This window comes from Abramis brama, assembly GCF_963993115.1.
Source record: "Abramis brama genome assembly, chromosome: 13".
Classification (NCBI taxonomy): domain Eukaryota; kingdom Metazoa; phylum Chordata; class Actinopteri; order Cypriniformes; family Leuciscidae; genus Abramis; species Abramis brama.
Genome location: NC_139975.1, coordinates 4,788,579 through 4,809,869, shown reverse-complemented (window position 1 = coordinate 4,809,869; position 21,291 = coordinate 4,788,579). Strand labels below are relative to the sequence as shown.

Sequence of the window (21,291 nt, the reverse complement as noted above, 5' to 3'; positions counted from 1 at the left end):
TAATTATAAACATTTTCAAGGCTACATGCTACTTACATTTATTATTTACTTATAACTATTATCATCATAAATAATAAACTAATTTAATTTAATTTATTTATTTTCAAAAAGTGAAATATAGTAGTAAAAAACACTTCCAACAGTATTTGCTATGGCTTCGAGAACTATATTGGTACCGACTACTGGAATTTTTGTACTGTAACAATGCTATTTATATATTTTTAAAAAAAAAAAACATACATTTTAGTATTTAATAAATTAACAAATCAGCTAATATATTATTTACATTATTTTATCTGTATTTGTCTGACTGGTTCAAAACTGAATATTTAATAAATTAACAAATCAGCTAATATATTATTTATATTATTTTATCTGTATTTGTCTGACTGGTTCAAAACTGAATATTTAATAAATTAACAAATCAGCTAATATATTATTTATATTATTTTATCTGTATTTGTCTGACTGGTTCAAAATTGAATATTTAATAAATTAACAGATCAGCTAATATATTATTTACATTATTTTATCTGTATTGGTCTGACTGGTTCAATATTGAAAGTAAAAAAAAAAAAAAATCTGAAACTAGTCCCGTGTCAGTAGAATAAAATGACATGTATAAAGCAGATTATGATCCGGATGAACATCAGCAGTGTCCTCTCTGAAATAAAACTACTCATATCATGATATAACATTTAGTCTAATAATTGTTTACTTATAAACATTTTCAAGGCTACATGCTGCTTAAATTTATTATTTACTTATAATTATTATCATCATAAATAATAAACTCATTTAATTAAATTAATATATTTATTTTCAAAAAGTTAAATATAGTAGAGAAATACTTCCAACAGTATTTGCTATGATATCGATTTTACCATAATATGACTGATATTGGTATCGAATACTGGAATTTTTATACCGTAACAATGCTCTATATATATATATATATAAACATTTTACTATTTAAGAAATGAACAGATCAGATAATATATTATTTATGTTATTTTATCTGTATTGGTCTGAATGGGTCAATATTGAAAATATCTGAAACATATAAAGCTGATTATGATCCAGATGAACAGTAGCAGTGTCCTCTCTGACATCTGTAGAGAAACCTGAACCGCATCCTGTGGGTGTGTGTGTGTGAGTGTGTGTGTGTGTGTGTGTGTGTGTGTGTGTGTGTGTGTGTGTGTGTGTGTGTGTGTGTGTGTGTGTGTGTGTGAGACAGGAAGAGCATTAAACCGCCACAGGAAGAGCACCTGATCATGTTCATCACCTCAGAGACTCACTGATTGATTCACAGAGGCTGTGTCAGGAATCACACTCTCTTGAGTAGGTACCGGTACTTGTTTTGAATAAGTAATTACTTCGCGACTGCTATAAAAAAATACATTCTACATAGTATGAATGTATTTCAGGACGTACTACATTTACCATGTTGTCAATATCATGTGACCTACCAGAGTCAGTTACGTCACTTCCATTCATAAATCCTGTGGCCTCATGGGATAGTAAAGTGTCCATCATATACACACTTCAGAATATACACACTTTTTTTGAATTCTGTGAATTCAGACATAGTTTTTCGCCTACTATATAGTAGGGAAGTGTGTGATTTCGGATGCAGGCAGAGATTGAGATAGAATGTAAGATTTAACACACACTCTGGAAATCAAAGCTAGAACTGTGAGAGTGTTTACAGCAGCAGATGTGTGTGACATAATATGATATGCATATTATAAATCTAAATTATTTCAGCTAATATATAGCATTCAAACTTTAACAGACAGGCTTGCTTGTGTGTGTGTGTGTGTGTGTGTGTGTGTGTGTGTGTGTGTGTGTGTGTGTGTGTGTGTGTGTGTGTGTGTGTGTGTGTGTGTGTGTGTGTGTGTGTGTGTGTGTGTGTGTGTTCTTACAGCATTGGAGGTGTGCAGATACTGAGACACCATCTCTCTCTTGATGATGATATCCTTCTGTCTCAGCGGCTGCTGCTTCTCCTCATTCAGATTCATATCCACCTATAGACAGAGACAAATATTTTGTAAAGGAAAAAATCAAAATGAAGATAATCCGTCATTACCTATAATTTTATTTTTTGTGAATAATATGAATTTATCATTATTATATATTTTTTTATTTAATAGAAAATTCATTTTATCATGAAAAATATTTATATGAATTAATATTAATTAAATCAACTAAAAATATTAATTAATTTATTAACTCATACTATTGCATTTTTTAAAATAAATTAATAGATCCAACCAAAAAAGAGTTTAGGAAAAATGTATATATATTTTCAATTCCATATTTTTCTATTTATTTTATCATGAATTTCATATTTCTTTTTTAAATAAACAAAGTAAAAAGAGGTTTTGAGAGATTTTGTTAAGTGAAGTTTCACAAAACTTCTTCTGGGTTACTTCTTACTTCTGCTTACTTCTGGGTCCAGATTTTTTGTCCCCAAAATATGGTTAAGTAGGTCCACACACTCACACACTCGCACTCGCACTCGCACACTCGCACACGCACACACAACACACACTCACCAGCATCTGCTCAAACAGGTCGAGCACATCGTTGTCCGAGAGCTCATGCAGTGACGCGGACTGAGACGGAAGCTCATACTGGGCGGCCGCTGAGTGTCTGTTCGCCGCCGGGACCGACTTCTCCTTCTTCGTCCGCATGCTGGTGAAGCGCTCCAGCTGACACAGGGTCAAAGGGCAAAAGGTCAAACAGCAGAAACACACAGGAGGATAGTCACTGCATGTTCAGAATGGCATACCAACATCCTACACCATGCACAGTGTGTGAAGTTTTACTAAGCATGGTCTTAAATGTCCTAGATGCACCATGCAACCAGAACTCACTGTTTGAAAATCTATATCCCATGATGCAATGTGCTCGAATTGACCTTTCATTTCCAGTGTGATATAACATACCACTGTTGGAAATGTTTATTGTTGCATACCACACAGAAAACACGATGCAGTGTGCAGTATGCAGTGTGCAGTATGCAGTATGCAGTGTACACTGTGCAGTGCACTAGTATTCCATTCTGAACAGAGGAGGAGTTTAATTAGACGGAACATTCTCTGCTGGGATCAGTGAACTGATATCATATCTCATATTTAATTGTCTTTATACTCTTATCTCAACAAGTCAGTCAATCAACACGAACAAAAGGTGTTTGAGAAAATTCCAGAACAATCCTGTAATCCTGCAGAATCCAGCTCTCCTGAGGAATCTGTTCAAGTAACTTACAGAGAGTCGTCAACACGACTTAATCATAATCAATCAAACTACTGAACCTCTGGACAATAATGACAAGAATCTGTGTTATAGCTGATAACAGATAATAAAGGCTGATATTTTAAATATACACTGATTTTCTAGGGTTTTTTTTTGGGGGGGGGGGGGGGGGGGGGGTACTGTTTAATTTATTTTTATATTAAAATAAAAAAAATTAAATATTGGATAAGTAAAAGTTATTTTTTTTCTTCATGTACAATATGAATATCATGAATGTAATTTTTTTATTCATATTATTAAAAAGTTTATTTTTAAAATAAATTATCCAACCAAAGTGTTTATCATATTCATATTAAAAATAATAAACATTAAAAATTTTAATAAATGAACAGATCCACTATAGTCTTGTTGATAAGAGAAAAAAGTATATAAACAAGTAAACAAATAAATTTTAAATAAGAAAACAATAAGTCATAAACAAATAAAAATAAACCAAATAAAATACATAATTAATAAGTCATAAATAAACAAATTGAAATAAACAAATTGAAATAAATAAAATGTGTTCTGATATAATTTTCTCTGTATTGTCTGGTCAATACTGGCAAAGTAGAAAAGACATTCCAAGTAAAACTATTTGAATCTATAACTTCTCATAACAGCAATTATCAAAACGCATAAAACATGATTCAGCTTGACACAAATATGAATCTATACCACTGTGGAATGACACCTTCAGTTTGAACCAATCTGACCCAGTGCTAAAACATCAAAAACTATTCAGACAAACACAGACATGTGTGTGTGTGAGTGAGAGAGAGAGTGTGAGTGAGTGAGTGAGTGAGAACGAGCGTGCGTGCGCGCGCGCGCGCGTGTGTGAGTGAGTGAGTGAGTGAGTGAGTGAGTGAGTGAGAGAGAGAGAGAGAGTGAAAGAGCGAGTGAGAGTGAAAGAGCGTGTGTGTGTGTGTGAGTGAGTGTGTGAGTGAGTGAGTGAGTGAGTGAGTGAGTGAGTGAGTGAGTGAGTGAGTGAGAGAGTGAGTGAGAGAGTGAGAGAGAGAGTGAGAGAGAGAGAGAGCGTGAGTGAGTGAGTGAGTGAGTGAGTGAGTGAGTGAGTGAGTGAGTGAGAGTGAAAGAGCGAGTGAGAGTGAAAGAGCGTGTGTGTGAGTGAGAGTGAGAGTGAGAGTGAGAGTGTGCGTGAAATCACTGAACAAAGGCTGACGTAAGATCAGTTTCTGCAGTCTGTCAGCATGAACACTGATCCGAGGTCAGGCGTTCAGTTCTGCAGTGATCAGACGCGTGAAGGCAAGGCGTGCGTTACAGACAGATCGTGAGGGGTGAAAGGTCACGGTGATGATGTCAGTGGTGTTACGTGGAAGGAGGCGACAGGAGAGTTAAAACACACAGAACACACGTGTGTGAACCTACCTCATCAGGAATCAGCCGTTTGAGAGTCTGTACAGAAGCAGGAAAGAAAAAAAAAATGAAAACTAAATACCGAGAGAAGCAGAGAAAGACAAGAAGAAAAAAAAACATGAGAGCCCAGAGAAAGAGAGGGAGGAAAACAGGTCGGAAAGAAAGACAGAAGGAAGTAGAAAGGAATCAAGGGGCCTAAAACTATTACAAATCTATAACAACACAATAATATTTCTATATTATTGAATTTAAGACATGGACAAAAATCACATTTCAATAAGAAAGACATTTTCATAACACATTTTAGTCTATGAGGTTAATATTGGTTAGTAATCTGACATAAATCAATGTGGCACAAGCACAATCCTGCCACACGAGGGCAGTGCAGGTCAGCAATAAACATCAGCGCATCACTTCCTCTTCACAGGAAATCAGCGGTCACCTGTTATAGACAGCGTTTCTATGGTGACCAAACAAAACATGCTGATTCTCCGAATGTGTTACCTGAGAATCTGTGAGTCAGCATCGTGGAATGTGATAATCAATGTGGATATCAAAACTTGCAGGTATGCGCATTATAAATGTTTATAAATGTTACCACAGAGAGATACAGAAATATTACGTTATCTAAATATCTGTTTATTAATAACAAGCACATTTTCAGGCACATTTAATTTACTGTGAATGAAGGCCAGTATCACTGATACTAATACGGCTACTGATGTAAAGAGATTTTTCTCCAGTTATGTGGATGAAATGTGTAATTATAGCCAGTCAACATTACAGTCTGATTAAGAGACATCATTTTTAACATTTAATAGCCTTTAAAAACATAACTTAAGTGAACTTCACATAAACCGATTATCATAAATATCACATTTAGCCGTGTCTTTAAAATATCAGGACTCAACACTAAGGATTTTTTCTACTGGTCCAGTCGGGCCGGTTCTGATTTTTACCTGCTCTGAATTTTTTTTTTAATAAAATAAATATATAAATATAAATATATATAAATATATATATATATATATATATATATATATATATATATATATATATATATATATATATATATATAAATATATATATATATATATATATATAAATATATATATATATATATATATATATAGATAGATAGATAGATAGATTAATCCTTAATAAAGCTACAAAAGCGCTGGTTCAAAAGCACTTGAATAAATGATAGTGTGATCATATACTGTGAAGCTAAAAAAACAGATGATGCATTACTTACATTTAATATTTTTAATGCATTAAAATTAATATATATTTTTTATTTTATGAATATATTTTAAAAAAATTAAATAAACAAACACATTAATATATGTGAATGTCACAGCATCCCAACAGCCATCTGGCTCCTCCCACTTCACCAGCGCAGACCAATCAAATGCCAAAAACTCAGCAAACCCAAAACTCAATCAACCTCTCTGTCTTCATTTCTCAGATACTACGTGTGTGTGTGTGTGTGTGTGTGTGTGTGTGTGTGTGTGTGTGTGTGTGTGTGTGTGTGTGGTCAATTTATGATATATACTGTATAAATGTGTCAATTCTTTCTCATTCCTCAACCTCAAAAAGTTATTTCTGTACAGTTACACCCTTACAAAAGGACACACCCAAACTATCAATACTTAAACACACACACACACACACACACACACACACACACACACACACACAGAACTGACAGGGTCACAATATAAATCTCAGAGGAAAGAGTAGAGTAGAGTAGAGTAGAGTAGAGTAGAGTAGAGTAGAGTAGAGCTGTTAGAGTAGAGTAGAGTAGAGCTGGTAGAGTAGAGCTGTTAGAGTAGAGTAGAGTCGGTAGAGTAGAGTAGAGAAGAGTAGAGCTGTTAGAGTAGAGTAGAGTAGAGCTGGTAGAGTAGAGTAGAGCTGTTAGAGTAGAGTAGAGCCGGTAGAGTAGAGTAGAGTAGAGTAGAGTAGAGTAGAGCTGGTAGAGTAGAGTAGAGCTGTTAGAGTAGAGTAGAGCCAGTAGAGTAGAGTAGAGTAGAGTAGAGTAGAGTAGAGTAGAGTAGAGTAGAGTAGAGTAGAGTAGAGTAGAGCTGGTAGAGTAGAGTAGAGCCGTTAGAGTAGAGCCAGTAGAGTAGAGTAGAGTAGAGTAGAGTAGAGTAGAGCTGGTAGAGTAGAGTAGAGCTGTTAGAGTAGAGTAGAGCTGTTAGAGTAGAGTAGAGTAGAGCTGTTAGAGTAGAGTAGAGCCAGTAGAGTAGAGTAGAGTAGAGTAGAGTAGAGTAGAGTAGAGTAGAGTAGAGTAGAGTAGAGCTGGTAGAGTAGAGTAGAGCCGTTAGAGTAGAGCCAGTAGAGTAGAGTAGAGTAGAGTAGAGTAGAGTAGAGCTGGTAGAGTAGAGTAGAGCTGTTAGAGTAGAGTAGAGCCGGTAGAGTAGAGTAGAGTAGAGCTGTTAGAGTAGAGTAGAGTAGAGCAGAGTAGAGCTGTTAGAGTAGAGTAGAGCTGTTAGAGTAGAGTAGAGTAGAGCTGTTAGAGTAGAGTAGAGCTGTTAGAGTAGAGTAGAGTAGAGCTGTTAGAGTAGAGTAGAGCTGTTAGAGTAGAGCTGTTAGAGTAGAGTAGAGCTGTTAGAGTAGAGTAGAGTAGAGCTGTTAGAGTAGAGTAGAGCTGTTAGAGTAGAGTAGAGTAGAGCTGTTAGAGTAGAGTAGAGCTGTTAGAGTAGAGTAGAGCTGTTAGAGTAGAGCTGTTAGAGTAGAGTAGAGCTGTTAGAGTAGAGTAGAGCTGTTAGAGTAGAGTAGAGTAGAGCTGTTAGAGTAAAGCTGTTAGAGTAGAGTAGAGCTGGTAGAGTAGAGCTGTTAGAGTAGAGTAGAGTCGGTAGAGTAGAGTAGAGTAGAGTAGAGCTGGTAGAGTAGAGTAGAGCTGTTAGAGTAGAGCTGTTAGAGTAGAGCTGTTAGAGTAGAGCTGTTAGAGTAGAGTAGAGCTGTTAGAGTAGAGTAGAGCTGTTAGAGTAGAGTAGAGCTGTTAGAGTAGAGCTGTTAGAGTAGAGTAGAGCTGTTAGAGTAGAGTAGAGTAGAGCTAGTAGAGTAGAGTAGAGTAGAGTAGAGTAGAGTAGAGTAGAGCAGTGGTTCCCAAACCTGTCCTGAAGGACCCCCAACACTGCACGTTTTCTTTGTCTCCCTAATCAAACACACCTGATTCAACTCATCAGCTCATTATCACATGGGTTAATGAGCTGATGAGTTGAATCAGGTGTGTTTGATTAGGGAGACAAAGAAAACGTGCAGTGTTGGGGGTCCTTCAGGACAGGTTTGGGAACCACTGGAGTAGAGTATTGTAGAGTAGAGTAGAGCTTTCCAAAAAAAATTGGGGGGGGGAATCTCCAGAATTATGTGGGACGATTAGAGATAATTACAATCTAATCAGCAGTTAATAGTATTATAAGATTCACAAAAATATATTTGATAAATGAACAAAACAGACAGGAAATGTATAGAACATTGTGAATGAAGGATGTTTCAGATACTCGACTGAATTAATGTTTCTTATGCTCTTAAGAACGTTTTGATTTAATTGGCTTCTGCTAAAATGCTTGATGTTAAAATAAGATTTAATGCTGGATATAAACTGTATATACACCAGTTGATAATTTCATTAAAAAAAACGTCTGGAGATGAAGCGGATAGTGAAGGAAAAACATCCAACTTCCACAGTGCTCAAAAAGCATCCCAGGATGCACCTCATGATGTGGATTAAAAGCAGTGGAAGCTGAAGATGATGAGGAAGAGTCTTCAACACTCATAAACAAGTCCGCAAAAAAAAAAACACACACACACACCAAGTGTTTTTTAGGTAGCACTGAAATACTATTATAGATTTTATTAAAATGTTTAAATATTTTCTATTTACAATTTTCATTTTAGTTAAAGCTGCAATATGTAATTTTTTTCGCCGCTAGGAGTCGCTAACCTCTTACAATAACAAAGGCGTCGTTTGATGACGCATAAGCGGAATTGTGGATCTTGCCGTCATGCCGAAGGATCTAATAATGTTTATGGATGAGTGAATACACTGATGTTTTTAACATGACTGTGGAATGAAGCGGCGCGAGTGCTAATGAGAGACAGATCTCAGCGCCACACGCGAGTCCCGCGGATATAAAGGAATGAGGACATTTAATCCTACCGAACTAACTTACCCGCTAGTGCTGAATATTACTCACACAGGGCAGTTTATTAGACGAATGAAACTTGTGAGGTAACGCAGCGCTGCTTCACTTGCTATACACTATCACACTAAACTGCATTTGAGTGTGTTAAAGTTATAATGTTATTCTATGTTTTAGTTTGTTTGCTATATGAGACTAGCAGTGAGCGAGATCAACATTAGAATAACATACTGATCATATTTTAACATTTCATCATGTTGAGTTATATAACATTGATTTGTTTTATGTACATTTGCTCACGTGTCTAAAGTGAGTACATGCATAAAGTACATAAAGAGTACATAAGAGTACATAGAGTAACATGCAAGTGTGGCGTCTCTGTCAAGTGGAAGTTAGCCGCGGACGCTAGCTCTCAGCATCTCAAACGCCACGCTGATATTGATCCTCGTTTTAGTTCTCCTTTTGTCCCAAAGTCTGCTTGCCATGGTCCATAATGTTCGAACAAAACAACAACAGCGTGAGCGCGCCGCTAGACATAACGCAGTTGTCCACGTCTGTCGCCATGGTTACTATGGCAGTGCAAGCGGAAATCAGGGATAGCGCGGATATTACGTCATTGACAGGCGACAGTGAACATGGACGGCCACTTTTTAAAATTGTGAATTTCTCTGAATTTACAAATTCTTGGAAACATTTAGGGTAATGGAAGTACACAATTGAAATAAATATATAACACTGTGCAAGTGGTTTTTGGATATTTTGATACATATTACAATATTACATATTGTACCTTTAAATTGCGTTTTTGTCATTTTCATTTTGTCATATCAGGTTAATGTTAAAGACTAAAGAGTAACACAAACACACACATGGAGGTGACAGGTTCTGCATTTCTCATTTCCTTCTAAAAATAGATAACCTGATATGAAGTCTTGTGCATGTGTTCTTTCATGTGTGTGTGTGTGGTAATTTCTGTCTGCTTGGTTTCCATGGAGACAAATGTCCATTTCGGTTTGCCAACTGAAGCTTGGGAAGTGTGTGTGCGCGTGTGTGTGTTGAAATTATGTCATCATTTGAGCCACACCAGTCACGCCCGTTAAAAATGTGACAAGCCACTTCCTGCACAAAGTGCTTACAGGAAGTGTCACAAAGAAATACACACATGCAAAAGTTGCTTAAGGAGCAAACACACACACACACACACACACACACAAGCAGAGCATTGTTTTAGTCTATATAAAGAACAAAAAGGCAGGATAATATCATTTAATAGGTCAAAGAGTTTAGTGTGTTCATGTGTTTAACATCATAATATTAAAATCGGTGAATGTCACAAAAACAGTAATATACCGTTACTGAAATATCATTACAGTTAAAAACTGTATTTTCTATGTGAATATATGTTAACACGTAATTTATTCCTGTGATCAAAGCTGAATTTTCAGCATCATTCCTCCAATTTAATGCGTCATTGCAAAATAAAATAAAAGTAACTTTATTATTATTATTATTATTATTCCAAACTTTTGAACGGTCATGTTTTATTTTATTTTATTTTTCTGCCAATACTTTTAAAGGCAGTACAACAAATACTACCAAAATATATAAAACTTTAAAGTAAAATAATATTTTTTAACATTACAATAATGAGAGTTTAGGGACGACGAGTAAAAAAAATGGTCACAAAGCAAAAAAAAAAAAAAAAGAGGAAAAAAATTCTAAAAATGATCATTAAAAACAACTTTTATTTTCTTTATGCAAAATATGATTTATTTTTGTGGAATTAAATGACTTTGACAAGTAACCCTTACAGTTCTCCATCATGTGCCAAACTGACTTTATAAAACTACAGAATGAAGAGAACGATGAGGAGAAACAAACACTAAAGAAAAGAACATGACTTGCTTTCCTGACAGACACCTTCAGAATAACTGTACAGTACATTAACAGTGAGTGTGTGCGTGAGACTCTACATGTCAACAGGAAGTCCTTTAAGCTAAACTCGCCTGCTTCCTCTGAGCGCTCTCTGCTCGCGGTAACATGCTTTCAGTGATAACGCTTGGCTGGACACAGAGGAAAAGTTACACGCATGAATAAGCTCCTGTTACACACACACACAGACAATGGACTGACCCTCACAGGGTAGCTTCTGATGACAGGACCTCATTGAAGACCTTTCATTCAGACACAAACAGATTCTCCACAACTAAACAAACACTTCCTCTCAACACGATACCCAGCAACCCTGTTTAGGAGGCGGTTAATGAGGTTACCAGGACAACAGACGCTGTGGATGCAACAATGAACCATCGCTAAGGCTAAAATGCTAACAGTTTTTAATCAAAGTTAAAAGGCTAAAGCGTTTTTTAGTCAAACTCTCGTTATAACATCAGTCGAGTGTTTGAAATAACTTCCTTCTGTGAACTGATGTGGCTTATCACAGAATGAGGCAGAAATTATATTATTTTATAGTATTCTATACTGTAATCAATGCTATGTCGATTAGCATTGCATTAAAAACATCCTTATGAAAATACCCGAGATGGCTAGAAGAACACAGATAAACCATATACTGTCGCAATCGTGTGTTTATCCTCTTCATGTTTAATCAGTTGAAGCGTCTCTATCTGCATGTTATCAAAGTCCCTTTAAGGAGAGTCATTTCATTCGGAGGCCATCTTTGGGGAAACATTACATTCTCCAAAGCTGTTCACCAAGCTTACGATTAAATTTGACATTTGTCTCAAAGTCTCAGAACTGTCTCAAAGTTGAGACGCTCAAATAATGACCAAAAAACCCAGCATTTTTCAGGCTGGAGCAGCCAATGCACATGTGCAGGCATAAGCGTGCGATGCGATTGGCTCTTTTATTTGGAAGGCGGGACTAATTCCGCCATATTGCATGATGCACTTTTTCCCATTCATAGTAATATGAGGTCACCATCTTTATATTTCTAGAGTGTTTGATGTTATGTGGCTGCAGTGTTATGATGCCTTCGTCCATATAAGAGATTTCCTGGAACGTCATACGTTTTATTACTCCTGTGAGTCTCACTTGTGGACTTTCTGTGCGAGGGCGCCCTCTAGCTATGAGTATGAATGAAAAATTACACATGAGCATTATGGAGCGCTAAACTATCACATCCCCCTATTCATTGGATTATTTATGCATCATATCATATTTTTACTATTGATTTTTAAAAATATCATGATTAATCGCCAATACCGGTACATTGCGACACCCCTAAGTAACATGATAATATTTCTTCTTTTTTTTAAATATCACTAATTTATCAATATCAATAAATCACAACACTCCTAATGTATGTATGTATATGTGTGTGTGTGTGTGTGTGTGTGTGTGTGTGTGTGTGTGTGTGTGTGTGTGTGTGTGTGTGTATACATATACATGCATACAATGAATAAAACACTATAGATATATTAAAAATGACAAAAACAAAACCTTAAAATTGGTTCTCATTAAAAAATAATATATATATGTGTTGTGTGAAAAGATTAATCGCGATTAATCGCATCCAAAATAAAAGTTTGTGTTTACATAATATATGTGTGTGTACTGTGTATAATTATTTTGTATATATAAATACACACACTTGCATGTATATATTTAAGAAAAATTTGTTATTTATATATAAAACATTTATATTTATATATGTAATATAAATTATATATAAATATATACAGTCTATACATGCAAATATTTCTTAAATAAATACATGCATGTGTGTGTATTTATATATACAAAATAATTATACACAGTACACACACATATATTATGTAAACACAAACTTTTATTTTGGATGCGATTAATCTTTTCACAGCCCTAATATATATATATATATATATATATATATATATATATATATATATATAATTTTTAGTTCAAGTTTTAGTTATTTTAGAACATTAACTTAAAGTAGCTGAAATAAAACAAGTTTAAGTTTTTTAACATTTATTTCATTTAACGTTTAAAGTAACAAACTTTTTTATGGTTTTAAATTTAGTTTTAATTAAGTATAATAACCCTTGTTCAAAGGGATCATGAACATTATTAGAGAGGATAAAAATAAAGCATGAGAACATGAGTTTGATCGTTTTGATAAGGATGAAATTGAGAGAAAATTCCCTCCGCTGACTGTGACAGAAAAGGGAAGTGATGTCAGAGGCGAATAATTCAATAACGACCACATAATGACCAACCATTATCCAACAGGGAGAGAAAGAGAAAGAGCTCAAGTCATGAAAACAAAGGGATCCCTTTCACGATAAATCAGCATTCACATTTTCTGCAGAAAATGCAAAAGTCTAAACGTTTCTCACAATATTGACTCTGTGGGCGTTCTCTGAGCTTCTGCAAAAGCTAACAGACACATGATGTGTGTGTGTGTGTGTGTGTGTGTACTTATTTGAATGACAGTTTGGGGCACAAATATTACACTTCCAGTATATCAGATGTCTCAGAATGTCACAGAAACTCACACTGTGTTTGTTCACACTCACCCTGAGAGGTGTCGTTGCTCACACCAGACTTGAGCAGTGCCAGTACTACTAAATTGACTATATGTGTCAATGAGCATGACAGTCTCTCAGCTAGTTTATGAAATAATATATTTTTCCAGTAAAGAAACTCTAGCGTGGCATGAGAAAAAAACAAATACAATGCTTTCATGTGAAATAGGAGAGCATATGAATGATCTGAGGCGAAAATAAAACACTCTCTCAAGCAGCATCCAATTTAAAAGTCTGAATCATTTTCATCAGTCAGTCACAAAAGTTCTGATGTGTCATTTTGTTCATTTTTGCAGGAAATATTTTGTTAAATTCAAGCATTTTCAATTCAAACGTCACAATTAACTAAAACGCATCATTTTGTTAAAGGGATAGTTCACCCAAAAATAAAAATTGCCATCAAATTTTCATATCACGATCAATTGAAAATAATTGTCGAAGCTTTTATCATGGTATGACAGAAATGTAAGTGTCGTCCTCTTACTAACAGGTTTAAGAGCAAGCTTTTTCCATTTAATAACAGAAGAAACAGAAAGTTGCGCAGCCTGTTTACAGGTGTAACCTTATATCTTCACCATCCTGCCGTCACAAACCTGTATGGCTTACTTTCCACTTTGGACTGGAGTCCATTGAATTTCACTGTATATTTTTATTTTTATTTTTATTGCTTCAAATTATGAGGAGCTTGTTAAACAGTAGATTCAAACTAGTTTTACCAGCACAGACAACACACACACTTAATATTCTGCCTGTGTTTGCAAGCCTGTGTGCATCTGACATCCAGAAATCTACTGGGTTAAAACTCACAAAGAAAGCCATTCAAACAGTGTGTGTGTGTGTGTGTGTGTGTGTGTGTGTGTGTGTGTGTGTGTGTGTGTGTGTGTGTGTGTGTGTGTGTGTGTGTGTGTGTGTGTGTGTGACAAAGGTCACACACAGCTCCATTAATGAGAGTTTGATTAACATTCAGTGAGTCAAGCACAAATAAAACTCCTCAGACACACCAAACATCAGAACAAGTATTGGGATTGAATCACAAACGTTCACACACTCCACCTAATACACCTGTGTGTGCATGTGTGTGTGTGTGCGCGTGTGTGTGTGTGTGTGTGTGTGTGTGTGTGTTAGAGACTCCCTTCAATTCAGACACACCAAACAAGTATTGGGTTTGAATCACAAACGTTCACACACTCCACCTAATACACCTGTGTGTGTGTGTGTGTGTGTGTGTGTGTGTGTGTGTGTGTGTGTGTGTGTGTGTGTGTGTGTGTGTGTGTGTGTGTGTGTGTGTGTGTGTGTGTGTGTGTGTGTGTTAGAGACTCCCTTCAATTCAGACACACCACACAAGTATTGGGTTTGAATCACAAACATTCACACACTCCACCTAATACACCTGTGTGTGTGTGTGTGTGTGTGTGTGTGTGTGTGTGTGTGTGTGTGTGTGTGTGTGTACAAGCAAAACAAGGATTGGGATTAAATCACAGACGTTCAGACACTCCACCTAATACACCTGTCTGTCTGTGTGTGTGAGTGTGAGAGAGAAAGAGGGAGAGGGAAAATGAGAATGAGAGAGATTAGACAGATTAATCTGTCTGTTAATGAGAGACTGCATGTCAAAGGGAATTTCACTGCTGTAACAGTCACTGAGATGTGCAAATATTTTTTAAATATTACAGCTATGCATAAATATTTAAATTGAGGCCCAATGATATTTCTTAAAATTTTTTTAAAAAAAAAACATACGACAGCATGGCACGTTGCCACTTCACTGCGTTATGACAGCACTTCATGTGTGTCATTATGAACAGGAGTCATTTCATTGTTAAACTGCGTGACTGACTAATTAATGAACCACAATCTACTCACACACACACACACACACACACACACACACGTATGTGTGCACCTGCGTCTTCACCTCAGAATCTAATCCAGTGACTCACAACCTATTTAAATCTCAGTTCTCTCTCTCTCTCTCTCTCTCACACACACACACACACACACACAACTTTGGCTGTCTGACTTAATCCATTCAGCCTGAACGGAGCACATTCCACTGACCACATACACACACACACACGTTTGTTTCTCTACAGTGAGCTCATCTCACAGACTCGTTGTTTTTCTATCAGGTTAATATTTTTTAATCTCCTAATCCGACCACTAAATCAATCCTCCCAGAAACCTCTGCACATCATTAGATTTAAACAAACATCATCTGGACTGGAGATTCTCAACAAGAGGTCCAGAACACTCGAGGCCTCAGCAAACTTCACAGAGGAATTCAAATTTACAAAAAATATATTCAAATAAGACAAAACAACTAAAAATCAAGGTATTTCTTGTTCTTACTCCCACAAGCAGGGATTCAAACGTGATTTCTGGACCTGGAAAACTTGAGAACGACTGTGTGGGAAAATATATGAGCCTTTTAAACTAGTAAAGTTGTCATGATATGTTACTATATTAGTGAGGACATTTGCCCCTTAACCCTGTAAAGCCTGACCTATGAAATAATAGAGTTTTTTTTTTAACCTTTAGACAAAAGTTTTGCATGTCTGTTCTTTGTTAAATATCATATTTTATACATCAGGCAATTATGGCTCATATAGTGAGAATATGGAGCTAAAGGAAAAGCTAAATTTTATTCACAAGCCCAAACAGAGAACAAATATTCAATTTAGTGCAGTTGCTGATATTTATATGAACAAAAAGTAGTAAGAAGAAATTCTGATGCTTGTAATGTAAATCAATGAGATCTTTATAATAGTATAGAAGACTAGATACATAAAATGCATATAAATAACAGCTGTTACTCTATATATCCAATAATATGTCTTCTAAGATGATATTTGAATGCTTAGTTTTATGATCAAAGCTCTGCAGTTTTAAAACATATAATGCAATGCAATGATGACAGAGATGAACAAATAGACCCTCCTCAAAAGCCTGATGATCATATTTGAAGAAATCATCTTTTAGAAATCATTTTAACATGATTTCTAAAAGATCTGTCGACGCTACATCCTCTAATATTATTATCTAGAGCCAAACACGCTTCATTCAAACCCTTTCTGCTCCGTGTGTGTGTTGCTTCTCTCTCCCGCTAAACACGTAAAGCCCCACATGAACAACATTATTTGTATTTGTCATATGACTCTGACCATTCAACTAAACCATGTTTGTGACAAGTTAACATGTGGCGCATTTAGACTTTTTATATACATTTAGAATTATTAATCAGCAAATTAAGAGCATTTCACAATAAACAATGTTGACAAAAAAATGACAAAAAAAACTTACAAGTTAACTTTGTTTTGTGCTTATGATGAGAGTTTTGATTATTAGTTTGTTACTTTGAGCAAAATATTAAAATAAACCCTGCACCCCCAGTGTGTTTTCTCAGTCCAGTGTTTCTGTGCTGTACGTAGGCGTCTAAATGTAAAAAATAAAAATAAAAAAATAGCCTGATAAAACATATGATCGAAATTTTTATACTCATATCCAGTTGGAAGAAATATAAAAATTTGGTAAATATTGGTAAAATTCTTTTGGCTCTCTGGGCCTAATATTCTCATCTTTAATGACTATTTTAAGTGTTCAGGATTTTTTCTTTTAACTGGTCCAATAAAGTGTCCGGACCTCCGCTGGGAAGGAAAGCTCTTTGAACTTTAATAGTAAACCCCTGTAGAAGATTGTTTAATGGGGTTTTCAGCAAAGCTTTGATCATGCTGGTAATATAGAGGCCTTAGAAATTTGCGTATTAAATATGATACGGTAGGCTTTATAGGTTTAGCACAGACAAACGTGTGTACAAATGTTCAGCTCAGAGACACTGGTCACGCATAACTGACCATCAACACACTCCTTACACAGACATTTGACTCATATCTGCAGTAACAATATTTAACACTGACAAACTTTAGTCACATGGAGTTAAAATACACAATGAGGAGTTCAACTCGCCTTTCAGATCCCTGTAGACAGTCATAACTCGTTTGCCTTTAACAGGGCCTGAATCTCAGTGCAGGATTGTGTGTATTGCTCATCATTTTACACTGCATATCCCCACAAGTAAAAATCCCCCACAAAAAATCCCCCACAAAAGTCACCTAAGTGGGAAATTTCCCCCATTTTCCAAAGTTTATGATTCAGCTCCACAGCTGCATTACATCATTTCAGTTTATATGCAAAACATCTGTCAGTGGAAGTAGAACAGCCTGTGATTGGCTGAAGCTGTTTGTGTTGGTTCCTCACTATCCAATCACAACGTCTGAAACTGAATGAACGCAGAGTTTTATAGATCTATATTTGTTTAAATCAACAAATCCTGATCATTTATGCCATAACGTGACAGTAAAACACATGAGTGAGATCAAGAGTGTAAACCCTGACTTCCTGCCGTTACAACCGTTACTTCCTGAAACAACACGAAGAGCACATTTCCAAGAAAACACACGCACAAACAGCATCATATACACGCGACTGAGTCAGCAGGCGCTCGGACTGTCATACGCTCAACTTCATGATGAACAATCAACTAACAAACATTTCCCTCAACAACAGACGCATTCAACTGATCAAAACTAACAGTGAATACATTTATAATGTTACAAAAGATTTCAATTACAAATAAATGCTGTTCTTTTGAACGTTAAATTCATAAAATAACATAAAATAATCACATTTTCCACAAAGATTAAGCAGCACAACGGTTTTCAACATTGATAATCAGAAATATTTTGAAAGGATCATGTGACACTGTAACATTCACATTGAAAAGAGCTATTTTAAATTTTAATATTTCACAATATGACTGTTTTATTGTATTTTTGATCAAATAAATGAAGAGCAGAAGATATTCTTTCAAAAACACACGTATATAAGAGGTAAATCTTCACTATAGATGGAAAATCTACAGCTGCAAAACACTGAAAGATCATAATTAGAGGATAACTAGAACACAATAACTGTTCTGTGATGACCTCGAGTTTAATTCCAGCACAAATATTACAATATTTCTAGATTTTCTTTAACACTGACTACTTTCAGTTCATTTCTTTCCTTCCGTTTCCCATAATGCTGAATCTTATGAGTCAGCTCAGCTGCACTTCCTTGTCAAATAACTAAATATGAGCAATATCTAAGTTGTCTTAAGGAAATGCCACCAATAATAGCTAAGAGAAGTTCTCTTTTTCCAAAGAGCCCGTGTGAACGCGGAGGCTCCTAAAGCACACACTTCTGTGAAACACACTGTTGTTTTATGAGCGGAGGGTTCACAGGCGTTTCCCAGACAGCATCTGAATTACATCATGGGGCGTCTGAGAATGTGATCTGATTTTCAAGAGCTACAAATGCTTATTCTTCTTCTAAGAATAAGTGTTATTATTCTCCTTGTTCTCTGGCATATGAGGCTCATGAACGCTCATAAACACAGAGGCGTTCTGAATCAGCGGCCGTGTTTTCCTGGACATCTCTCGGATAGAGGACGGGATACGAAACAGAACGAGCTCTCAGATCTCTGAAGAAAACATGCTCAAAAACATCTCTCCTCCGTCATCCGGACAGACAGGGCGTAGCTTCTGTCAATCAGTGTGACGGACGGGTTTATCAAACTGGTTTGTGATTGAGATCAGAAATTGGAGGCAGTGAGTGAAGCCTGTTGAATTGAGTCTGTTTGAGCGTCTCTTAAAGCCGGTTCACACTGTGCGATTTTGCCCACGATTTGGCCGTCTGAGACAAATTTTGCAAATCCTAAAAGATTCTTTGCTCGTTAGTTTGACATGTTCACTGACAGCCGATTAATGACCGTTGCGATTAAATTTTACTTCAGACGAAATTCTGGCAGTGTGAGAAGACTTTCCTCACAGTCCTGCAGTGACTTTTCCTACGACCACCGTCACATTAGCCGCGTTTCCACTGTCGGGCCAGGGCCGGGCCGTGCTAGTGCGTGCCAGGGCCAGTCGCGTTTCCACTGTCACTTCCGGGGCTTGATCGGGGCTTACTCGGGGCCAACGGCCAGGATTTCTGGCCCGTCGAATACCTTGGGCCAAAGCGGGCCAGCTCGGGCTAGAGGAGTGGTTACGAACAGAGGCGGAGTTTACCGTCGGGAGACGGCAGCGCCGGATGATTCTGTCAGCATTAAAGACTTTTAAAATAATTTAACTCGCGTTCATGAATGCCTTCTGTTTGTGATGCAAAAGACTATGCGCGCTAACCATTACCATAGTAAACGCTTGAAGAATAGCATAGTAAAAAAACATAGTGAACGCTTGAAGAAATCCGACCAATCATAAAGGCTATCACAGTCATGTTTTTATTTGATCTGTCAGTAGCCCACGTCTCGTCTCTTTATACCGGACTATCATAAAATAAAGCAACTTTTTTTCCGGGAGCTTCCTCTGTTTCTCTGACTGAAAATATCTGTATGGGAGTCGAGAGAGTGCTAAAGCTCATCAGGTCGTATTTTTGGTGGCATATATTTGTAGAAATTATCATTCTTTCTAAATGTGATGTAAATATGTCCTGTAACTACCAGATAAACAGAAACAGACGCGACTGAAGTAAGTCTGTCCTCTACCTCCTCTTTCTTTTGTGAAATAGACCTAACGGTAATTTATTTCTGAGTGACTAATGTGCAATTTTGACAAATTAATTCATTATGATCAGTGTATCACTTTTTATTGTAAACCTGTGGTAAAACATCGATGCTTGGGTTTTAAATATTCAAGTAAACAACAAAAATGCCAGCAAACGGCCGCTTTTATCATGTTTGTTTTCAACGCTGTTTCCAGTGATTTCTGATTAGTTTTCTGATAAAACTTCTATTTGTTGGTGAAATGATGGGTTAGTGTGACGTTGTTCCAGAGAGGCGTGTTTTAGTGAAGCGCTGTGGAGCTTCTGGCCCGACAGTGGAAACGCAGGCCCGGTGCTATTGGCCCGAGGCTATTAGCCCGGCACGGCCCGTTTAAAGCCCTGGCTCGCACTGGCCCGACAGTGGACGCGGCTATTCTCTTCGTTTTTCAAGAGAAGCCATGATCATAATTAACATTAGAGATTTCATTGTAGCCACCATTTCAATCCCGTGTGTCACCGAGCGCGTCATTGACTGATGTAAAACTCCAGACAAGTTTTCTTGTGTGTGTCCATTTTTAAGTCTGTACAGTCTGACATTAATGACAACTGAGATCTTACAGTGTGTCATGGCTTACAGCGAGGATCATGTTCGTAGTCTGACAAGGAACAATCGTAAAGGACTATTATAAACCGCACAGTGTGCGCCCGGCTTTAAGCATCAGACTCTTCCACCTGTCAGTATTAAAGGAAGGAGTAAACACTCAAAGTTAAACTTTCACGTATTAAAAAGCACACCTCAAAGCTGGTCTACAATTAACACATATCAAACACCAAATGGGAGTAAAAAGTGACTGAGGAGTAAAAATACACAACTTTTCAAAAGTTTGGGGTCTGCAAGATTTTATATGTTTTGAAAGTGTTTCATATGTTTTTCCGGCATTTTGACAGTCAAAAATAGACGATCTCCGAATGCAACGTAACAGGGAGGAGAGTAAAGATGGAAAGCTCCTAAAGCTTAGTTCCATATAAATTGCAATATTGCAATATTTGAAAAAGGATCCTCATATAAGAAACAATGCTAAAATTCAGTGTCGGTTCATTCACATAAGGAGATCGACTATTTTTGCCTGTCAAAATGTCGGCGGACACAGTTACAGTGAGTCGTTCAAAATCTTTCTTTTTAGTAAACTCTGTGTACACAAACAATGTTCTCAATGCTGGAGTTCATGTGTAGAGCCTCTGGTGATACTTCCAGCACAGTTTCATGTTGTGTCGAGCCGCATTAGTGTTTTAAAAATAGTGATTTTGATGCTATCATAGTCGTGCCCCAAGCACTCCCATTCAAAAGGCAATTTGACCGAAAACGA

The 21,291-nt window shown here is 36.6% G+C and overlaps 1 protein-coding gene across 2 annotated transcripts in view; it reads right to left on the bottom strand.

Moving 5' to 3' along the window:
* Positions 1-21,291, bottom strand: part of diaph1 (diaphanous related formin 1) — a 108,675-nt gene that overhangs the window by 79,477 nt on the left and 7,907 nt on the right. The window contains exons 2-4 of one of the 2 annotated variants that reach the window (XM_084133110.1): positions 4,687-4,713; positions 2,559-2,714; positions 1,926-2,027 (exon numbers count right to left, since the gene is read on the bottom strand). In XM_084133110.1, coding sequence (XP_083989236.1) covers positions 1,926-2,027; positions 2,559-2,714; positions 4,687-4,713 — 285 coding nt within the window. The remainder of the gene's footprint in view (positions 1-1,925; positions 2,028-2,558; positions 2,715-4,686; positions 4,714-21,291) is intronic. The other variant, XM_084133111.1, reaches the window with a different exon arrangement.